The 21538-nt window shown below is 40.6% G+C and overlaps 1 protein-coding gene across 1 annotated transcript; it reads left to right on the top strand.

The window, feature by feature from the left end:
* The first annotated feature begins 16396 nt into the window (after nucleotides 1-16396).
* On the top strand, nucleotides 16397-21205 carry zranb2 (zinc finger, RAN-binding domain containing 2). The gene is made up of 10 exons (XM_026143013.1): nucleotides 16397-16549; nucleotides 17163-17215; nucleotides 17335-17443; nucleotides 18201-18283; nucleotides 18376-18452; nucleotides 18580-18732; nucleotides 18833-18996; nucleotides 19368-19427; nucleotides 19990-20139; nucleotides 20361-21205. Exons 1-10 carry the CDS (start codon nucleotides 16494-16496, stop codon nucleotides 20416-20418), a joined length of 963 nt encoding a protein of 320 aa, XP_025998798.1. The 5' UTR covers nucleotides 16397-16493; the 3' UTR covers nucleotides 20419-21205.
* The last annotated feature ends 333 nt before the right edge of the window (nucleotides 21206-21538 follow it).

Below are 21538 nucleotides of genomic sequence, written 5' to 3'. Positions count from 1 at the left end.
AAAGTAGAAGCCCAGTTCCCAATAGAGCTCACATAAAATTGCTATGTGAAACAGCCAGTTAGCCTCCCCAACTATTTTTTATACCTTTTCTAATTAGGAAGTGAAATTCCAGGAGCTTCGTAATCTCTTTTCAGTGTCCTCGACAGCTCTAACCTAGCATATTTATTGTGATAGGAGACACCAAAGGTCTCAAAACCCTCACCGGCAGGACATTCAGATTCCTGTTACTGTCAAGCGCTAACTCTTAAGCCACTGTACAGCCAAACAGGAAGTGAAAAGCTGCACCTTAAAAAAAAAAAAAGCCCAGCTTTACAGCATAATTTACTCTTTTTCTAGTTTCGCTAGCCAATGTCAAATTTCATGTAGGTTATAAAGGTTGGGTTTTTTTTAATAATTTAATTTTTTTTATACTTTATCAAGTTCTATGCATTATCAGAAACTCTGACACCCAAAGGTGTTGGTTTTGGAGAAGATGTTGGAGAAGAGGAAGGAATCTCTCGGAGTTATAAGCTAATGTTAGCGCTGACTAGCTGGCTTGGTTAGCATGATATGATTTTTGGAACTAGCAAAAGACAGGCTTAAAGCAAAATGTACACACCACAGCCCACTGAACAGCCCACTTATTAAAGTGGGTTTTATCACAACTGATGCTATGCAAGATGAAATGTCAACTACCTTTTACTGAAAGTAACCACATCATCTTAAAAGCATTGGGAACCCATTCGCTGACCCAGTTCACAATGCATCAAAATTGCATTAAGAAAGAAAGGTTTAGGTTAACTAATGAAAAGGATGATCCACAGAGGAGTTGAGGAGGCTCAGAAACATAACACATACCAACACTGTAGAGCAAGTACCGATTCTTGTGAATTTTCAAGGGTCTGTAACATAAGCTCACCGGTCCTGCAGCCAGTTATGCTAAAAATGAAGAGGCAACAGCCACAATGTTACACTCCATACTTCAAAACAGCTCTCCACAAACCAGTGATTAATACCCAGAATGCTGCATCCATATTTTATGCAGTGTGTTGACAGTAAAAGTTTTTAAATTTCCAGTTTCATTCTGCTTATTTTTTTAACCCTGACAGTTGTTGTTGTTGTTTTTTTAAGTTTAACTGTGATAATTACATCACTTTATTGTTGACTAAAGTTGTAAATATTTCAAGAAAAATAAATACATTTATTCCTTCTCAGTTTATTCCTTCAGGAACTGAAAAGCATGATCTGGTTGGCTTGAAGAAGTGTCCAGTTTGTTTAAGGAGCCCCCAGATGTGGAGTTTAGGAACCACTGACACAAGGAATCTTGAACTAGTGGACAGGGACGCACCACTTAGACTATTTGTCAGAGGTGGGACCAAGTCATTGTTTTGCAAGTCTCAAGTAAGTCTCAAGTCTTTATCCTCAAGTCTCAAGTCAAGTCTCAAGTAATGTCAGGCAAGTCAGAGTCGAGTCTCAAGTCACTGGTGTAAAAGTCCGAGTCAAGTCACAAGTCTGAAACTTTGAATTTCAAGTCCTTTCGAGTCTTTAAAAAAAACAAACGAAAAAATAATGTTGCAGTTATGCTAAATGTAAATATTAGACCATGTAATTTTAAAATCTGTGTTTTTCTCAACACATACAAAATAGTGAACTTAGAAAATATACACAAATTGTGAAATTGCACCTCTTTAAAATGCAGCTCAATTAAACCTAGCTCCAAGAATAATTTTCACCGACATTTCTGAGATACGCTGCATGTTATTCTTGGATGCGGTTGTAGGACCAGCTTTAAAATCGCATGACAAAAATATCATACACATTAAAAAAAACTGTATCACCAACGTAGCCTGGACAACATTTGCTAGTTAGATGAAGTCAGCTATCTCATCCTAGCATATTTATATGCATATTTATAATTATACGGTTCTTGGAGTGAGTGCATACACTCATGAAGTTTAGTAACTTCCGGTCACTGCAACAAGCCCAGGTACAGTTTACCGACGGATGGGTGCAGGACCTTGAAATGCACCGTGTAGAACGAAAGACCATTGTACGTATCATAAGTTTACCAGTCTCACAAATCGTCGTCATAAATACACATTCGTTAACCGTTTATTAATAGGACCTTTGAGCTCAACGGTAATTAATTAGTAGTAGAAATAATTTCTGGTAGCATCACAGAAATGTAGCAGTGACAATAATACTGTATGCTGTAATCGTACTGGGCAATTAGTGATACAAAAAACCTGTTTTATCCTGTGAATAAAAGTATGTGTTTTTGTCAATGTACCATAATAACAGAAGCGAAACGCAATATTGTGTCAGGACAATTCACTATTTATGCACAATAAACAAAGGAGCATAGCGCGACAATTTCTGTTCAGCGCCAGACTTGCTTGTAACCTATATCACCAATTATGTTAAGAAAAATGACGCATTAACTACAACAGCAGACTGACCTTTGTGTAAATGCTTGGAGCAGACTAACCTGTGAGCTGGAGTGTTCTAGGACGTTATATTTGATCTTTGAATGGCTGCAATCCAGTCGCCTCTTCGTTACTTCGGAAACATGGCTCGAACAATTTCTCTTCAACGACGTAATCCGATAACAACCGATCTCTTTACCCGTCGGCTTCCCGTGGCTGTCATGCGACCGGCTATTGCAGTTAATAATACAACAGCTTCTTGACATTTTTGTGTTTCTTTTTATCGCTGTGTGACTGATTTTAATTGAAAGCCTGCGTGCGCTAGTACCGCTTGCCACGAGTTCCCAGAATCCTTTGCGGTTCTACCCGTGAATGACGTCACATTTTCAATCTCCATATAATATGCGTGTTAAATTTTATATTTGGGGTAAAATATCAAGTCTTTTCAAGTAAACCGGTTCAAGTCCAATTCAAGTCCCAAGTCATTGGTGTAAAAGTCCAAGTCAAGTCACAAGTCTTAGAACATTTTTTCAAGTCAAGTCTAAAGTCATAAAATTAATGACTCGAGTCTGACTCGAGTCCAAGTCATGTGACTCGAGTCCACACCTCTGCTATTTGTGCCTAATCCCAGTGAACTTTCAGAGAATCTTTACTATCAGTACATTACATGTACATGTACATTACTATCAGACTCCAAGGAATGTCTAAATAAAAGCAGGAGTTATATTCTTTCAACAAAACACCACAAGGTCTTCATTCTGGCTGTAACCAGCTCAGATGGCATTGTGCTAATTGTGTATTTCTTCTTGCACATAGACTAATAAAGGAAAGGAAACAAGTAAATGAATGTGTATAACACAAGCACCAGCAGCTTGAGCTTAAAAATATCACTGTCATGAATCGGCCTTCCAAAAGCTTTTAAAAATCAACACCCATCCAGATATACCACGATTTGTGCTCCACCGCCCTGACAGCTGTGCATACACAAACACTTCAGCAAACACTCAGCTGTGTTTCCATCACTTCAGGGGACATTACAGTGGTTTACACTTTTTTTGATAATCACCATAACCTTTACCCGAACCTTAAACAAACTTTTCACCTTAAAATCGAATTTATTTGTTTTTTATTATTATTATTATAAGAGGGTCTTTTTTTTTATTTCCCTCAACAGAAATGTCCCCACAACATAAGTAATGCCAGTACACACACACACACACACACACACATATACACTGACGCATTCAGCATGCAATCATAGGAGCCTGCTCTGTGATGGAGAGAGGAGAAGCCTTGAACCCAGGTGGAAAGTGGATAGGAGGCATATGGAGCAACATACAGAGGTCAGAAAGCAAGAGTGTAACACACCCCTATTTTAGCTGGGCGGCTGCAGCAGCAGATATCAGCTGAATCCTGATATTTAATTTCAGGATTGGCATTAAAGCTTGGTGAAATTACAGTGTTTCTAATGGATTAGTGGTAAGCAAATTGGTATTATAATACAGCTATGAGGACATCCACTGCACTCAGAATCTTTTGCTTGGTCAGGACTTCTTGGCTTCACATTTTTAACTCGAACGGGTCAGTGACATTTCTAAATCGCAGACTGATCGGTGTATGCTGCCTGAGGGATGCATGTGAATCACAAACAGTAAAGGCACGGACCTCTGGAATACGAACTGTGAAAAAGAGTTTTCTTTTATTGTACATCACTGCTGAAACAGCGTGCACTTATGTATAGCGAGCAAGCAAAATGTTTTATCTGATTCATAAACAGTTCAAGGACCCGGCGGTTTCGAACCCTCTCACAAAGCTGTTTGTGTCTGAGCATGAACAAGAAATAAAGAAGAAAAGAGCTGATAAACTGATACTTCACCTGCCCACAGAATTTCCAATAAACCCATGAGTGCATGTACATAAAGAGTGGGTTAAATGGGTCTGCTGGGAGGAAACGCGGCATTTGAGCATCCAAACTGATAAACTATCGCAGTCATGTGCACTAAAGCTCGTTTTATATTAGTATGATAGGATATTTATGGAAATATATGCTCATTGCTTGTATAATGGCATGTAAAATACACCATACTGACATCTGTTTGACTGCAATACTGAGAGACAGCGCGTGCGTATATTACACAACACTTTCAGAGCGAGAAAGCAGTCTGGGTTTTCTTTTAGGTGCCTTCATTTATAATTACACCCCCTCATGGGCATGCTTGCTGCATGTATGAGTATGAATGTGGCTGGATATTTATGGGAGCGAGAGAATAATGCACCGATAGTTTGTGCTCAGTGATTAGACATCCATATTTATAATTTACCACACCCATGGACTTCAGCGAAACCTGTATCTGTATCAACGTGACAGGAAGTCATTTGGGAATCAGTAGAGGATATCTATTGTGTCAGGCTGTTACAGTCTGAAAAGAATGGGGCTTGGCTCAATGAATAGGTTTTCATATTCATAATTGGCAATGCCCTGTGTCTCTCAGTAGTTTTCTTTGCATGCTTATCACAATGACGCAGAATGATAATCGTTTGTTATCTCAATCCCCAAAACTCTCATTTCAACAGAGGTTATTAGAGAGTGAAATAGCTAGCCATATAGCCCCCTCGCTATATTCCACGCACAGATCCGCTCTCAGACACTGTATGAAATAAGAGGCCTCTCAACTATTTAATAACCCAATTTAGCAATGATGATGAAAACATTTTCCCACTTACCTTTTCATCTAAAACGTGTTATGTTAAATTCAAGTAGTTTGAAATTCTAAAAAAAAAGGTGGGGACATCAATATTAATAAACAAGACCACAGGCTGGTACATCAACAGTGTCCTCTTGTGGCGGTGTTTGTTTAGAAGCTGTCCTGTCTGTCTCTCGACCCCAACTGTCCCAGATTTATGTTGCTTTGCCAGGATGCCTTGACATCTGCCAGAGACAATTGCGCCCAGCTGTCTCAAAAGGTGGCAGCAATGTGGCATGATTTACAAGGAATGTTGGGGTTGGAGCTGCAGTGGTGGAGGAAACTCAGGTTTCCAGCAGCTGGACGCTACACCATTAGATCATATTCATTCTTATGTCCATCAAGAAAACAAGCATGCCACCATCATTTTTGCACAACCGGTACCGGTTTTATAATAAAGTACTGCATTTCTTAGACGGTGCTTTGTATTCGTCCCGCTGGCATCAACAACCGAGCTTGTGCTTTTTCATCTCACATTTTATTTCGCGGTGATAGCCAGTTCTTAAGCAGTCAGATCATCATGTTTTCCTGAACTTTGAGCATTTTCACCCAGTCACAATGCTTCACATTTCATTTGACTCTGCCTGCTCCCTGCAACTACCTTGAATATAGATACAGCTCTTGAAATATCAAGCGCCGTATCTATCGCTCTCCTTCTCACTACCTCCTCGACTCACATCTCTGCCTGAATTCTTCAGTCTTACTCTCTCCTTCTTACTCTAACCATTTCTCTAGATCTTCTTTAGTGATTTCAGAGAACTTTCTCTCTCCTGTGTGCGAGTGTGTGTGTGTGGGGGCTGGTAGCTGGTACTCAGCGCATCCTAAATGACCTTGTATCCTCATTATTCTTTGCAGCCAGGCACTTCAAAGGAAGCTGTGGGACGGCAGTGCAGAAATGACGAAGTGGTGTCTGATCTCACACAGATTCCTGCTCACACTGGACCGTACATATACGTGCTGCTTGTTCGCGGCGATACAGTGAACATTATTACCTTGGTACTACAAGAAAGCCTTAAAAGTCACCCTCAAAAGAGGATGCTGTTTTTAGCTATGTAAACAAGTCATAACTTCTTAGAACTCGTTTGATTTTTTTATGACTCGGTAGTAATTCAGCGGACTTGCCTGTGTTTCTTTCCCACCATAACTCCAGCGGGCTCTTAAAGTGAAGGACAAGTGTGATTCTACTTGAATTGCTTAGTGGCCTGTTGGATTCATAAATGGGAAATGAGGAATGAGGGCTGGTTCTGGTAAAAGGGTTAATGGCTTCGAGAGTGCTTCTGCTCCTCATTTGTGTAAAAGATGTGAGCATTTAGCAGGAGTCATTTGTGGTTTTTTAATACCACCTCTGTGGCATTTCCCCTGGCATCCAGCAGACAATTTTGTGAGGTGAGGTTTTCTTCTTTTTTCTTTTTTTTACTCAGCAGTGACACTACAGATAAAACTTGTAGCTGCACCCTTTCCCCACCCCCTTTTCTTTCACACATATTTCCTTTCCTCACTCTATCTGCCTCCCCGTTACCTCCTCTCTCATTCTGACAGGCATGACATGGAAGTGGTAAGCCCTACTTCTGTGCACTAGCGGTTTGTGGGCTGTGCTGCTAAGTGCCTGGCACATCACAGCACCTCTGCCTCAGGAGATAAAGCCATTTGAATTGTATTCCTCAGCCCACAGAGAGTTGGGCTGGATATTATCATCAAATGGGCAGCAGCACGAAGAGTCTGACACACCGGTTAAGTTTGACATCGGATGTAAATTGGGGAGTCAACATTTCTGTAGCGTGCACGCGTGATGACTGTCTTGTTTGTGCCTTGAGAAAGGGCATGTGAGTGGGAAGTGGGGGAACAGTTGCTGGGGAGCTGTTGAGTTCGTCCATGTTGCCGTGCAGTGCAAGGATGGTGTGCTCACAAAGATGTGCAAAACGGGTCAGACAGCTTCCCCAAGTTTCCTGCAGTTCTTATCGGGTTTTTATCGATTCAGTCATGAAATACCAACACGTTCATCTTGTAATTATGACTCCTTCTTTCTGCCTTTATTGTCCCTGCATAATCAGCTCCATCAAGTCTGGAATAATTGATTCCCCATTTATGCTAATGGTATGGATCTGGAGCGTAGAGGAGCAAATACTCAACCATGTTGTCTTTCGGGCCTGACATTTAAAATGAAATGAGGAAAGTGTTAGATTCCAGTCAGATATCAGGATGTTTTTGGCTCTGGCTTCAGTGACAGTCTTGAGTGGAGCCACTAGGTTGTACTTGCTCTAACCAGACTAGAAACTGGATGGGAATAAGACCTTCAGATGTATTTCATCACTGCCTGTTTAGGGACCTTTACTATTGTGTATCAACTGATGGAAGTAAATTAGATCGCACTCATGCATGCAGAGCCTTACCAATTAATCCCCCCACCAACCAGGCTGCGTACGGCTCTAAACAGAGACACACATAGACAAAACAGATCCAGACAGGCTTGCCGGCTCACCCACAGAGACACATATGGGCAGAATTGAAGAACACATTTGCATACACACCTACAGTCCAAACAACCACATGCAAGAACATGCACATGTAGAGTCACACAGAATCATGCTGTGCACTTCTCTCTTTCATAACTAAATAACTGACTATAACTTACTCAAGTCAGGTTTATCATTTTAAACTTTTTTAAATACTCCACTATTCTAGTCATGGTCACAACAGGTCAATCAAAGGGCCCAAAATCTTTTAAGAAGCTCCTCTTGGAGAGCAATTTATTTTGTAAATATTTGTAAATAGCCTGTCCTCAGTCAGTTCCTCTGAGAAAACCTCTTGTCAAAATGCCAAATTACATTCCACAGCCTTTTTTCATCCAACAGCAATGTCACAAAAATATCCGTCAAAAGCTTCATAAAAACACATCAGATCATTGCCCACAACTACCTCTGAATCCCTCAGTTCTTTAATGTCAATCACCTGTCAAGTGACGGCTGATAGGTTGCCAGCGGTCCAGCAGGCTGCCTGTGGCGGGATGAAAGGTAGCACTCGCACATGGGAATTAAAGTTTCCCGGTTAGTATTCATGACACGAGTAAATCACTTATATGCCAGATGCCCTCACCAATGTGATAAATGTAGTGTTATACACTCCTGTATCAAATGATAAAGAATTTGTGTGTGTGTGTGTGTGTGTGTGTGTGTGTGTGTGTGTGTGTGTGTGTGTGTGTGTGTGTGTGTGTGTGTGTGTGTGTGTGTGTGTGTGTGTGTGTGTGTGATAGAGCATAAACACCAGAGTCCATTTTTGTGGTGCACTCAGTTTCATGAAATCTGCTTTAACTGCCAGCTACCAAATCTCAACGTGCCAAATGGGCACTTACAAACGGCCAGTTAACAAAACCTGTAAACCAAGGAGCTTCTGCCTCATTGTTGTGTCCACAGTGCTAACCCCTGGAGGAAACCCCTCAAACAAAGGCAACATGGTACAGAGGGAGGCCATGACGGCTCTATCTCATTCTTCCCTGCCACTCACGCAGCATACACATCAATCACAATCCGTCGGCCTCAGATCCGAGCAGCTCCTTGGATGCAATTTGTCACAGGTCCTTAGGCGCTGACATGCTTCTAAAACGCTCAACTAATCTGCCTGTGATAACGGTCTTAAATTTCCTTGGTGGGTGTTAATCAAAACGATCTGCTCTGTGTCTGAGAAATGACCACTGGTCACTGGGCAGAATTAAGCCTGTTGTTAAGCTAATGTGGACACGCGGCACAGGGGCTGGAACTATTTTTGACACTGATAAAAATGTTCCTTTAAAAAAAAGAAAAGAATTTAAGCCGGATTTATGTAAAAGGAAATTTTAATGAGAGCTTTTTGTCCTGTATCAAAGCAGCTATAAAAAAGGTACCAAATTTAAATCAGAGTTTTGATTCAGCTGTAACATTTTAGCTTAAATATTCTCTCTCATTCTTGAACTCACCTTTAGCAAGAGCTTTTCAGTCTGGTAACAGATTACTCATGAATAAGAGCCTACATTATTCAGTGGCTGGTGCTTTTATACACCAGCCAAATGCCTCTGCCTGCAAAGATACTCCAGCAAGGAGGATACATGTCCCCCGTTCAAGAGCAATTGCCATTTTTAGTGAGTCCTCCATGGTAGCAAGCTGCCGAGAGGTGGCTGTGATGGGCCCAATTTAATGCTCCATTATGCAAATTGATCATCTCAATTGACCATCACTTTGGTAATAAGACGGGCTGAACAGTGCTGAGGACGGTGGGGGAGGTGTGTCTTTTAAAATCTTTGGAAAAAACATTGCACCAAAGCACCCAGGTGCTAAAAATAAGCTGGGTGAGTGAAAACGTGAAGAAATGCATCGCAACTTTCAGCGATGAGGCATGACGGAGATGAGTGACAGGAAGCTAATGGCTGCCTTGGTGACCTCTCTAATGACCAGTCACATTTAAAAGTCACCTGTCTCATCTTCCTTCCGAGAGATATTGAAATGCAAGAGTGAAATGCAACATTTGCATGATGAGTTTCAACTTTCTGACACTTTCACACTTTGTTTTTTGTTGCTTTTAGTTATTCACACGTGCTGGTTCCTCTACCTTTCCACACTCGGCTCTCACGTCCGCAATTCTATGATTCCAAGCAGATTAGAGGAGAAAAGCAGAGATATTTGCTTTCATTTCAATCTTACTCGGAGTTGATATTCCACAAATTCTTTTTTTTTTTTTTTTTTTTTTTTGCAGCTTGCACAAATGGAGTTCGATATTCTTTATTTAATGGGAGAGATTTCCAGCGCGTTTATCCTCTGTGAAGAATCGCACGACACACTTGAATTTCCCTGAGAATGGACAGGGCACGGGAAAGTCAGAGTACGGGCGAATTAATTTTGTCAGTGCCTAATTGCATTTATTGGCCATGCCTGGCACCTCCTAATCCTGGATTATGATGATGCATTAACAGCTGTGACTGGCTGTTTACAAGGCATTTATTAGCCGGTGTCAACATAATGAGACAAATTCCACCTATCACATTAATCACCCCGCTGCCAGGACTATGTCGCTTGCCACGAGCAGAGCCCAGATGACGCAAAGGCCAAGGCTGCGCCGAAGCTGATTCCCATTTTCTTGCATTAGCCATTGTTACCTCCTTAGTAACTGTCAGCCCAGCAGTGAGGTGATGATGTGCTAGTTGAACTGAATAAAGAGGAATGGGTTGAAGGAGGGGGCGAGTTATAGATAAGTGGAGAAGGACCGCGGGATCAAAGACACGGTTCAGCGCGTCAAAGCGCAAAAACAATTTTCCCCACATAATGCTTCTAATTGCCGTCAGGTCACTTAATTATAGAATGAGTATTGTTTACTGTGAACTCATCTCTCCTTCCTTTGATTCTGTCCATCTGTCTTTTTTGACTCACTCTAGCCTTCTCATTTACGGGGGTAAAAGCACAATGCGGTTAGCGAATTACTATCAAACATATCAGCTGTACAGAACTGTGAATGAGTTATACTTCATAACTGATCAAAACTAACCCAGGGGGAAGCACTTTTGTTATTCTGTTATAATTATAAAAACGACTATAAGCAGCACTAGCAGAGAAAAACCTTTTAATTGTACTTAATACGGCTTCGCTCAGAGTTGTGCATGGGGCTGCAGCAGGAGGGACATTGATTTCTTTCCTCACCCAGCTGTCCCCAAAAAGTGATGCACAGCAATTAAACAGGAGCCTGCGTGACACACCTGACAAAAGCAGCTGAGAAATGACACCGGTGAACGTCCCGCTGGCCTCGCCTTAATGGAAGCAGGTTTTCAGATATTGCGCTCTGTTCCGTCACGCGGGAATCATCAAGCGAGATCGCCCCTCGCCCTGTAAACACTTTATGTGTGGATTTCTCCGATTCCATTTAAAGAGCAGTCGCTGGTCTCAAACTTTGCACCAACATCACTCCTCCAATTGTCTGGCCTGTCGAGATCTGCCAGACTTGACACATTGATATTGTCAGCCAGGAATGAAGATCACCTGTAAAGTATTATGGTTGCCTCCACCCAAGACCGCTCTTGTTTTACAAGAACACAGCATTGGAGTAGTTGTTTTCTTATCGATCTCTTTGTGCATTTTCTTTACAATGAGTATACAATGAATAACAACACAGCTGAAAAAATATAAGCTGAAAAAAATATCAATATGAATACCTTAAAACTTTCTCCATGAGTAGATGAATGCTAGGCATAAAGTGCTTTTAATGCACTTGCACAGTCAAAACTGATGATCCAATGGAAGTTGTCCCATCTTGCGTTTTATTACTGCTAAACACTAGATGTATTACTTTCAGATTTTACACGTCATATCATGCTTTACAGGTTTGCTTTTACAGGAAGTGGAGGGACTGGATTGTAAAATACATGCTCTCTGCCTCCAAAAATGAAAGTGCTTTAGTGATAAGGAGTGGATGAGAGGACAGGAGATACGGCACAATGCAGTGGCACATCTCCCAGCGCGAGCTGTTTCGCTGTGCAGCAGTCTGCGTTATACAATTCTCATGTGGTTCTCTGGCATCTTACAGTTCACCTAACACCTAGTCTGAACATAGGGCCACAGGTCTTTTGTTGCTCTGCACTATCCTCCAGCACAGGTGAAGAAACAAAGAGACACACAATTGTGACAATGATACCATGTCAACAGACTTTCTTTGGCATGTGGTAAATGCGCGTCCCCCTCTGATTAATGCTGAATCATGATACTGAGATAAGAATGGTAGATGGAGTGTGCCAATGTCCACCAGCTTCCAACTCTTCAACCTCACCCTTCTGCTTTTTTCTGTGGAGCAGCTCGCTGCCATCTGTCAGGACTGGAAAGCCCTGGTGGCTTGCAGCAGGTTTTTCCAAACCTCCATACATGGCTGCCTCACCCTGTCAGACTCTGCTGTGCATGAACCCTCAGCCGTAACCAGTCACTGGGCTAGAAAACAGTGGAAGTCAAGCCCAAGCCTCATTGACACCCTTGAAAAATCTCTCTTAGTAGCGTTATTGACCCAGGACATAATCAGATGGCAGGCTGTACATTGGCCAGAAAAGGACATAGTAAAGTTAAGAAAGCATTACCGCCAGTGAAGCCAATTTAATGTAATTGAAAGCTGTTTACCTAAGTGCTATTTAATTGCCCGACTCCTCTTTGAATCTTTCATGCAACTCTGTGCTGCAGATAAACATAGCACAGTATTAGCAACGTTTCCTTATTAGTTATTCATGGCTTCATTTTCTTCATATCTCCCCTTATTCTTTGTGAGCAACACTCAGCCGAAACCTGTGAGTGATGATGGCTCCTGCACAGTATTGAGAAGAAGAAAAGAAGCTTTCTACATGAAAAATGATTTTGATGAAGTAAACAGACCTCAAACAGCACAGAGACCAAGCCTTGTGTGTACAGGATGTCTTTTTCCATGCAATATCAAACTTCTAGCCCCTGTGTATTATATCACAAGTTATACTGATGAAGCGCCAAGAATCATTTCCTTTAACAGCATGAGGCTAAATAAAAAACATGTCCCTCGCCTCTGGTCCTTATCTTTGCTGGCCCCAAGTCCTAATAAAGCTTGTGTGGGGCTCATAAATCAAGTGCATGTCTGCCTAACAGATACATCCATCCGTTTTCTTCCGCTGGTCTCCAACCCAGGCAGGTCCTGGGTCCAGATACATGATGATTAAAACAATGTGTAATTAAAAAAGAATCTTGCTCGGTTCATCTCCAGTGCAGTCAATTAAATAAACCCATCTTGGCCAAGACATTAGGGGCATGTCTGAGTCATTTCAGCCCTGTCAACAAAAAAGAAAAGGCGAGAAAGAAAAGAAACTGCAAGACTTCAGCTGAAATACTAAAATGGCTTCTGGCATGGCTTCAGGGTCACGCAACAGCTGTGACAGCGACCTCCGAGGGAGTTTCATTTTGACCGCGAGGGTGGTCAAAGGCTATTCTAGCACAGCTGAAGCTTAACTATAAATCTCCTCAACATGAAAAACCACTGCAGCTTGGCCTTTCTTTACCCAAATCACTGGCATTTATCTGCTAGCAGCATATGACCAGCTTATTTCTGCATGTTAACCACCCTGATATTTACCTGATTGGATATATAATTATCACTCGTGTTAAGTCAGTGTCACTAGACTGGCTTTAACACTGACTGATAGCTCTGATTCTAAAAATAATATACAGCAGAAATGTAAGGAGCTGTAGGAGTCGAGATAATTACAGCTTAACACTGATAACATATATTACAGTTTGATCCTCCTCCAGACACCTGCTGTCTATGAATTTATTCTTATACCTGTATAATTTCATCAGGGACCAGCTGAGAGTCACAGAAGGCAGCCCACCATGTTATCTATTGTGTTTTAAGCTAATATGCGAGGGATCAATTCATGATTCTGGCAGGCACTACCAATGCAATAGTTCCAAACCAGCCTTTTGAATTGGGTATAACAGGGTGGTTTTGCCACATTTCCATTGTCACTTTTGTGCATCACCCTGCCACAGCAATTTACATAGAAAGTGTCACATATAAGTGAAATTAAGGTAAGGCTGAACTACTTAAAAAACAAAAAAGTGCAAACAGCAAGTCCAGTGTGTTTGATTATACCTACACAGTACTAAAATAATTGTGACAGGGACACTAAACAGAAAGAATAACAGTTACATACCGCTGTTTAAATCATAATTATATCTGCTACTGTAGAAAAGACTATGTAGGTTTTACATTTAAAAAAAAAAAAAAGTGGCTTTTTCTTACACAGCCCTGATATAAATAAACATGCAAAGTCATTGAGAATATTTGAACAGGATGTAGGTGAAGGTTAAACGTTGGTGTTAACCGCCATCTAGTGGTCAGCTTTTGCATTGCAAAAAGACAGAAATTGTAAGATAATGATTTTAAAACTGCTAAATTTGGAATTTTTAAAGAAGCATGTATTGATTCAGCAATGCCCATCACTCAGAACAGCTTTTTAATCAATCGTGAGCTTAAGTACTAATGCACAAACAATCATCTTAGGCATCAGTTTAAACGTAGCTGTAGGCTTCGGTGCAAAACGCACCGCAAAATATGACGTGATGTCAAGTGTGCCTGTTGCACAGCAGCATACTTGTCTTCCTGTTCATTTGTATGTTTTGTGTAATATTTATCTGACATTTAACACTTTACACTTCAATCGTCATTTGCTGACTAAAAAAATGGTGAAAGTCCCTGTGAGCTTAATCACCATTACATTTACAGAGAAGTGCTATACTACTGTGTTTATGTAATTTCAAGCACCTTATAAATACCTTATATAGCACCTTTCAAGACAGAATCACAATTGTTTTTTAAAAACAGATACTGAGTCCGCAGGTCTTAATGTTTGGGGGAGAGAGTTCCACAGTCTCGGGGCCACAGTGGCAAAAGCTCTGTCACCCTTAGTTCTCCTCTTAGTATTTTTTATAGCAAGTAAGCCCTGATCAGATGATCTCAGGGACCTGCTGGGGACATCGGGCTGTAGCAAATCAAAGATGTAGGCTGGTGCCAGTCCGTGCACAGCTCTGTAAGTCAAGACCAAGATCTTAAAATGGACTCTACTGCATTAACTTGCATAACAATAGGTTAATGCAGTATTTTTTTTCATGGAAAAGTAAAATTTCAGTCGGGTAACTCTTTTGTAAAAAGAAAAGTGGAACAAATGAAACTGTTCCCTTTTTCTGTCACAGAAAACAAAGCATGCCTGTAGTGAGATCCTCGTTTGAAGGTTTTATTTACAGAACAATGATAATAATAACTTTATTTTTTAAAAGCAACTTTCAAAATAAAGTTACCCAGTACTTCACAGGATGAGACAGAAAACAAAATAAAACATTTACGAAGAGATAACAGGTGAAACAATAGATCAATACTGCCGGCACACAAAGATAAAAGGAATATGTTTAAAAAATCAATACACATAAAATTTGGGTAAAATTAAAAGTAACTATGAGAAAAATTCAATTAAAAATGATCGCTAGGAGAAGAAGAGAAAACTGCCACGAAGACATAACTGAAAGAGGAGGCACAGAAAAGGCCTGCTTATAAAAATATATTTTAAGAGAGATTTAAAAGATGATGATAATGAGCTCCCCACTCCGATGGCCTCAGGGAGACTGTTCAAAAGAGTGAGTGTTCTCGCAGAAAAAGCCCAATCATCCTCAGTTGTCAGTCACGGCTTTGAGATGGCCAGCAGAGCCTTGACTGAGGACCTAGGGTTGTGACCAGGGGCAGACGGTGACGCCCAAAGGCAAATAAAATGTTGAGATCAATTCTAATAATAATAGGCAACCTATGAAGGGAAGCATGAGTTCTGCTGCTGAATTTTGGACCAGCTGCAGTTTGTGTAAACTTTGGCTATACAATATAACAATAGTCTAATAGGCTAACCCAGAGGAGATAAAAGTATGTAGTTAGAATCACCTCTATATCTCTTTTATTTAAAAGTGATCTGAGCTAACGGAGACTCCTAAGCTGCATAAATAAAACACGACTGGACACCTGAACTGACTGCTGGCTGCTTATTTAAGTTCATGTGTGGCACTAGGAGGTCAGGTCATGTTAGGTAAGGTGGTTGTATTGAGTGTAAAAGGAGCATCCGATCCGATAATGGCCAACAGGCTCTATGTGTTTGTGAACTGCTGCTCAGAGTATCAAAACACAAATGACACTCGACTTTATAATGCAAAGTGTTTTTTCATTATATAAATTTCCACTTTCAGAGCACACTCTCCAACAAGGAAACACTCTCTGAACTAAGAACTGGAAAACATTCCTGACTGGAAACAACTACCTCTGCATTGCAATTGCACACACCTGCTGCTATATATTTTTAGTATTTCTTTTAGCACTATTTATATTATTATATTACTATTACTGCTGCTATAGTCTTATGCTGCATTAAAACAAAATACCCCTACCAACCACAACCTGGGACTACCTCAAGTAGACTAGTATACTATTTTCCAGGGAACACTGTTGGAGCACTTTATTTTATTTATTTTTTGTCTATCCTGTTACCTATTTAATATTACCTTATTGTTAGGGCTGTTTTTGTTGTGCATCTGCACTTTATTGTTGTCAATGTCTACGCATGGGACAGTGTGAAACGTAATTTCAATTCCTTTGTATGGCAAGTACATTTGAAGAAATTGACAAATAAAGTTTTCTATTCTATTCTTGGAGGAAGTGGCTTTAAATAAGTACCGGCAGGCGCCTGAAGGTGGCAGTGTAGGGAGGGTGGAGATAGCTTGTGCTGCATGGACACAGTGGTGAACGCAGCGTAGTCTGCCAGCGAGGGTAGGTAGAGCTTAAAGGCGCTAAAATGTCAGGAAAGAGTTTTCGAGTCAGCGACGGGGACTGGATATGTCCGGATAAAAAGTACGTACTCCAACACAGTGAATAAATCACAGTTTTTGGGGCTCTGTGTAGCAATAGACTGGTGCTTAGTGTGCAGCTGTTAACAGCAAGGTTAGCAAGTGTAGGCCTTTTAGCATGTGACTCATGCTAACGTTCAGCAGCTCAATAAAATGGAGCACTTTCACTCACAGTTTCGGCCTAGAACAGAACAGAATGAACACGGTTTCAAGCTTACATGCTGGAGAATATCAATGCAAGGGGGATATTGCGTGCTAGTCTCTCCTGGGCGCAGAAATGCTATTTAGCACGCTAGCCGTGGTTAGCTAACGTGGGTTGGGTTGAGTGTTTGCACTCGCTGCTGTTATGGGTGGTGTTTATGATGTTGTAGAGGCCAAGTGGTCATGAGTGAAGAGTTTTTATCCGGAGTCAGCAGTATCGTGTTTCCAGTGAACTCCGTTAAATGCGTACGGACACAGTTGCTGCATTTGTCGCGGCTCAGGCTTGTGTCTGAGGAAGGAGCACAGGCTAATGGAAAGATGAATAAACTGCACCAGCCTGCAGCATACTCACACATGTCAAAGCGAGTGAGGAACGAGCTCAAGCCTTACCTGCATGTAACATTTTGCTTTTGCAGATGTGGAAATGTGAACTTTGCCAGAAGGACAAGTTGCAACAGATGTGGTAGAGGTGAGTCCCCCTTCTGTCTCTTATTGCTGTTATGTAAAGCTTAAGAATGCAAATAATCTTTATCCTTTGCATAATCATTTAAAATAGGTTGGTTTAATTTACTTTATTTTTTAATGCAGAAAAAACTACAGAAGCGAAGATGATGAAGGCGGGAGGGACGGAGATTGGAAAAACGCTCGCTGAAAAGAGTCGAGGCCTCTTCAGTGCGAATGACTGGCAATGCAAAACGTATGATATCATCACAAAAAACGTCTTGGCACCATATCAGATAGGTGTCTTTGGTATTCGTGTTTTTCACTTGTACATTATAAAGTGCAAGAAATAAAGATTTCATAATTCGTGAGTGAGGCAGGGTCCAAATTACCAATCACTATTATTGCTGAAAATGTGCAAAAAGTTCTGATAAATACCAGGAAAATATTTTTTCTCATTTATATTCGTAACTTGTACCTCCAGCATCGGATAAAAGTTTGGTACTTTTTTAAAAAAATGTTAGAAAAGACTCCGTCTTCTTTGGCACTTTTGCATATATGCAAAAATCCCATGTACACTTTCCATAAATCTAAATTATTTAAGAAGAACTTACAATGAGTCCCATGTGGGATATAATAAAAGAGGAGTTTTTGTACAGGAGTCTGTGGTGTAACACATTTGCAAGAAATTTGACACTTGCAATTCGAATATGCAAAGTACCACTCAACATTTTATGGTTTGCATTGTTGCAGACAAATGAGAGCAACCACAGTTTGTAACACTGCAAGCTCCAGTTTACTTGATTGACAAGCTACGGGCAATATGACACAAATATGAGATTTTCCACATGTCACACACGAGTTAGAAGTTAACTTGCCTACCTTTGCTGTAAACTAGATGCTGTTTGTGGACACCTTCATCTGGGATATTGTTGTAACAAATAGTGTTGCTGATTTTGGGATATAATAGTACTCTAACCAGCATTTCCCTCCACCTTCTTGTGTGTGTAAAGATGTGGAAATGTGAATTGGGCGAGACGGTCGGAGTGCAACATGTGCAACACCCCCAAATATGCCAAGCTTGAAGAAAGAACAGGTAACTCAATATATTCTGTAAATATTTTTTTTGTTTGTTACTTTGATCATCAGTTATTGATGGGTTTTTTTTTTCTTATGTAATGCTTTCAGGTTACGGTGGAGGGTTCAATGAAAGAGAAAATGTGGAATATATCGAACGGGAGGAATCTGACGGTGAATATGATGAGGTAAGTGTCATCTGGTACCCGAAGATTGCTGCTCTGATGTTTGACAAGTGAAAGATTTTGGCTTCAGAGGAAGTCGACATTGGCAGTGTTCAGATTTATAGAGATGTGCTGTTTCTTATTCCACCAGTTTGGTAGGAAAAAGAAAAAATACCGTGGCAAGACCAACAGCACGTCTTCCTCAAAAGAAAGTGAAAAGAAGGAAGTCCCAAAAGAAGAAGAGGAGGAGGAAGATGATGAAGAGGAGGAGGAAGATGGTGACCTGTCCAAATACAAATTGGATGTAAGATTGATGATTGTAAATTAAAAAAAATGCTGGATATTATAAAATGATTTTATTAAAAACAAAAAAGCACAACAACAAAAAAGCACTTCCTTTGCAGGATGATGAGGAGGAAGATGATGATGAAGATGGTGACCTGTCAAAGTACGACCTGATTGCCAGTGACGACGATGATGATAAGCCAGCTAAGAAAAAGGGCAGCCGCTCCGGTTCATCCCGCTCCTCCTCGCGCTCCTCCAGCTCCAGTTCACGGTCTAGGTCCAGGTAAAGGGTACAGGTCAAGGGTAACTCCGGGCAAAATGTCAGTATCGGCTCAATCTTCTTCTGCTTTACTGATCAACATCAATTAAATGTCCTGTTGTGCTCATTTGTTGTCCTCCCTCTTCTAAACCCTTACCTTGTATTCATTCATATGGGATCCGTGTGTCTAGGATATTGTTGTTTTTCCTGTTTTCATTACTTTAATTCCAGCCACCCTGTAGGTATATTGAATACTCGCCGATGCTTTAAGGCAGTTTTAGGTATTTCCTAAGAGTAGCTTGCTGTTAATTGTGCCTGTTTCCACATAACCACCGTGCATAGCTCTGTCCTTCTGTAGAAAATATTGGAAAGGTTTTGTGTTTTTTGTCTTTCAGATCCCGCTCTAGAAGCTCATCCAGTTCCAGATCTGGATCTCGCTCGAGGTCCCGCTCCAGGTGAATGAGGTGACATGCACTCTCTCCCGTTAGGGAGTGTATGTGTGGGGCAGAAAGGTCCACAGCAGTCCTTTTACTTAGCTCTTACTTGGCAGAGATTTTTTTTTTTTCCCAAATTATCTGCTGAGAGAGGAAAAAATTGAAAGTCAGGGTGGAAGTTTAATGTAGTAAATCGTTTTCACTCACTTTATGTGGGCTTACATTTCAATTAGGCCTGAGAGTGCAATTAGTATTGAGTTTAAAGCTTACTTTAGCTTGTACGTGTAAATAGAGATCTCGGGTCTTTATCAAGCATCTCTCGAGAGTTACTCCTGCTTTACCCACTCAGTTATTGGGACTATATTAAAAAGAAGCACATTTTTCTTTATTTACATTTAAAGTAATTCCAAGTACACTCAACCAATGAGACATAGCATCTTGAGTGAAATGTTCTCAGTACCAGTGATCCGTAGCAAAGTGCTCCTAACCCCCTCCTTATCAGAGAAGCTTGATAGAGATACCCACATTGGTGAGACCCTGTTGTACCTTACTGACCTCACTGCTTGGTTTATTCCTCATAAAGATCCAGCTCCAGGTCTGGAAAGGGCTCCTCTCCCCGGAAGAGGTCCCGCTCCCCCTCCTCCTCACCTGAGAGGAGACAGAAGCGCAGTCGCTCCAGGTCATCATCTGGAGGGAGAAAACGGAGGCGTTCTAGATCGCGTTCGTCCGAAAGGTTTGGGTTTCTGTGGAATACCACAATGGCACTGATTGTTGTTAGCCATGTGTCGCCTGGCTTATGGGAATTCAGTTTTACAGAAATACGTTCACACTTTTGCCATGTTTATAACGCTTTTTATTTATTCTGACCTTGTACTTGGTTATGCATAAACTGAGTGTTAATGGTAAAGCGTGCTAACCTGTTTGTTCTTCCCATGGTGTTTTGTTTGATTTCAGGCGGCGTGGCAACTCTTCGGGATCGTCCCATTCTGGCTCCAGTTCAAAAAAGAAATAACTTTATTACTGTCTTTAATACAAGAAAAGGAATCCTAGTGGAAGTGCATGTTGTGTTGCCAAAAAACAAAGACAGAAAAACCCAACCCTCCTTTCAGTATACTTTCATTAAAAGTCTTAAACCCCTCCCAGCGAAAGAGAGGCAGCAGCTCCCTTTTTAAAACCATATTCATCCCGATATGTGACGAGTGTTTGTATAGGTTTCCAATAAACATAAATGTTTGGTCCTATATGAAAATTAAATATAGTGTCAAGAGGCTGTATTCCATTTTAAACCCACTTAATATCTTCATGGCAGTACACTTAGTTTCTGAAGAAATCGGAGCAAAATCTGTCCTTTTTTAATTTTGGGGCCCTAAGAGACACCAATGGTTTTTCTAACAACTAAATGGTTTGTTTTTTTAAGTAAGGGTGAATTCTTCAGCACCAATTTAGACTACTTGTGATTTAGGTATGAATTTTGGCCTGTTTGTTTGATTTTGATGATAAATGTCCTGTATTTTGTGTTTTCAAGGTAAGTATTTTACTTTTTGATAATGCTTGTTTTAAGTACGTTCTTGGTTTCTCAGTTTAGGTTTAATTTTTTTTTCTTTTACGTAATTGTGGCATATTTGGACTCCATGCTACTGATTATTTCTTTAAATTTGAAACAAATTAATTCACTTTTTTTTTCCTTTTTGCTCCAGATTAGTGCAGAAAAAGTAACATTTCTGGTAACATGGCAGAACAGTCTTTACTGATTAAAATACCTGAAATGTACTTGTGTAAATAAAATCCTGTCAACATTGCTTCCTGTTAATACTGTGTTTAATATGAAGGTTTTGTTGAGAGGTTGGGGTTGTCAAGTCAAGCTGTCTTAATTCTAAACTTGAGTATTTGAGAAAATGTGTAGAAGTTCGTCAAGAGGGGAAATATACATGTTTTTGAAGTTGGGGTTGTATTTGGTCTGGTTCTGTTTAGTGTCGCCACTTTGCAAAGCTCATCTTAACAGTAAGTGATCTTAACTTTTGTGATCTTCGGCTATGGGCTGAAAGTTTTCATGTTTTCAAATATTAACACCAAATTTCATCCTAATCTACACTACTGTAAATCTAAAAAACAATCTACAATAACTTTTTCTG

The sequence above is a fragment of the Astatotilapia calliptera genome, chromosome 15 (assembly GCF_900246225.1).
Source record: "Astatotilapia calliptera chromosome 15, fAstCal1.2, whole genome shotgun sequence".
In the NCBI taxonomy this organism is placed as follows: Eukaryota; Metazoa; Chordata; class Actinopteri; order Cichliformes; family Cichlidae; genus Astatotilapia; species Astatotilapia calliptera.
Note: the sequence above shows the minus strand (reverse complement) of the source record. Positions and strands in the feature narration are given on the sequence as shown.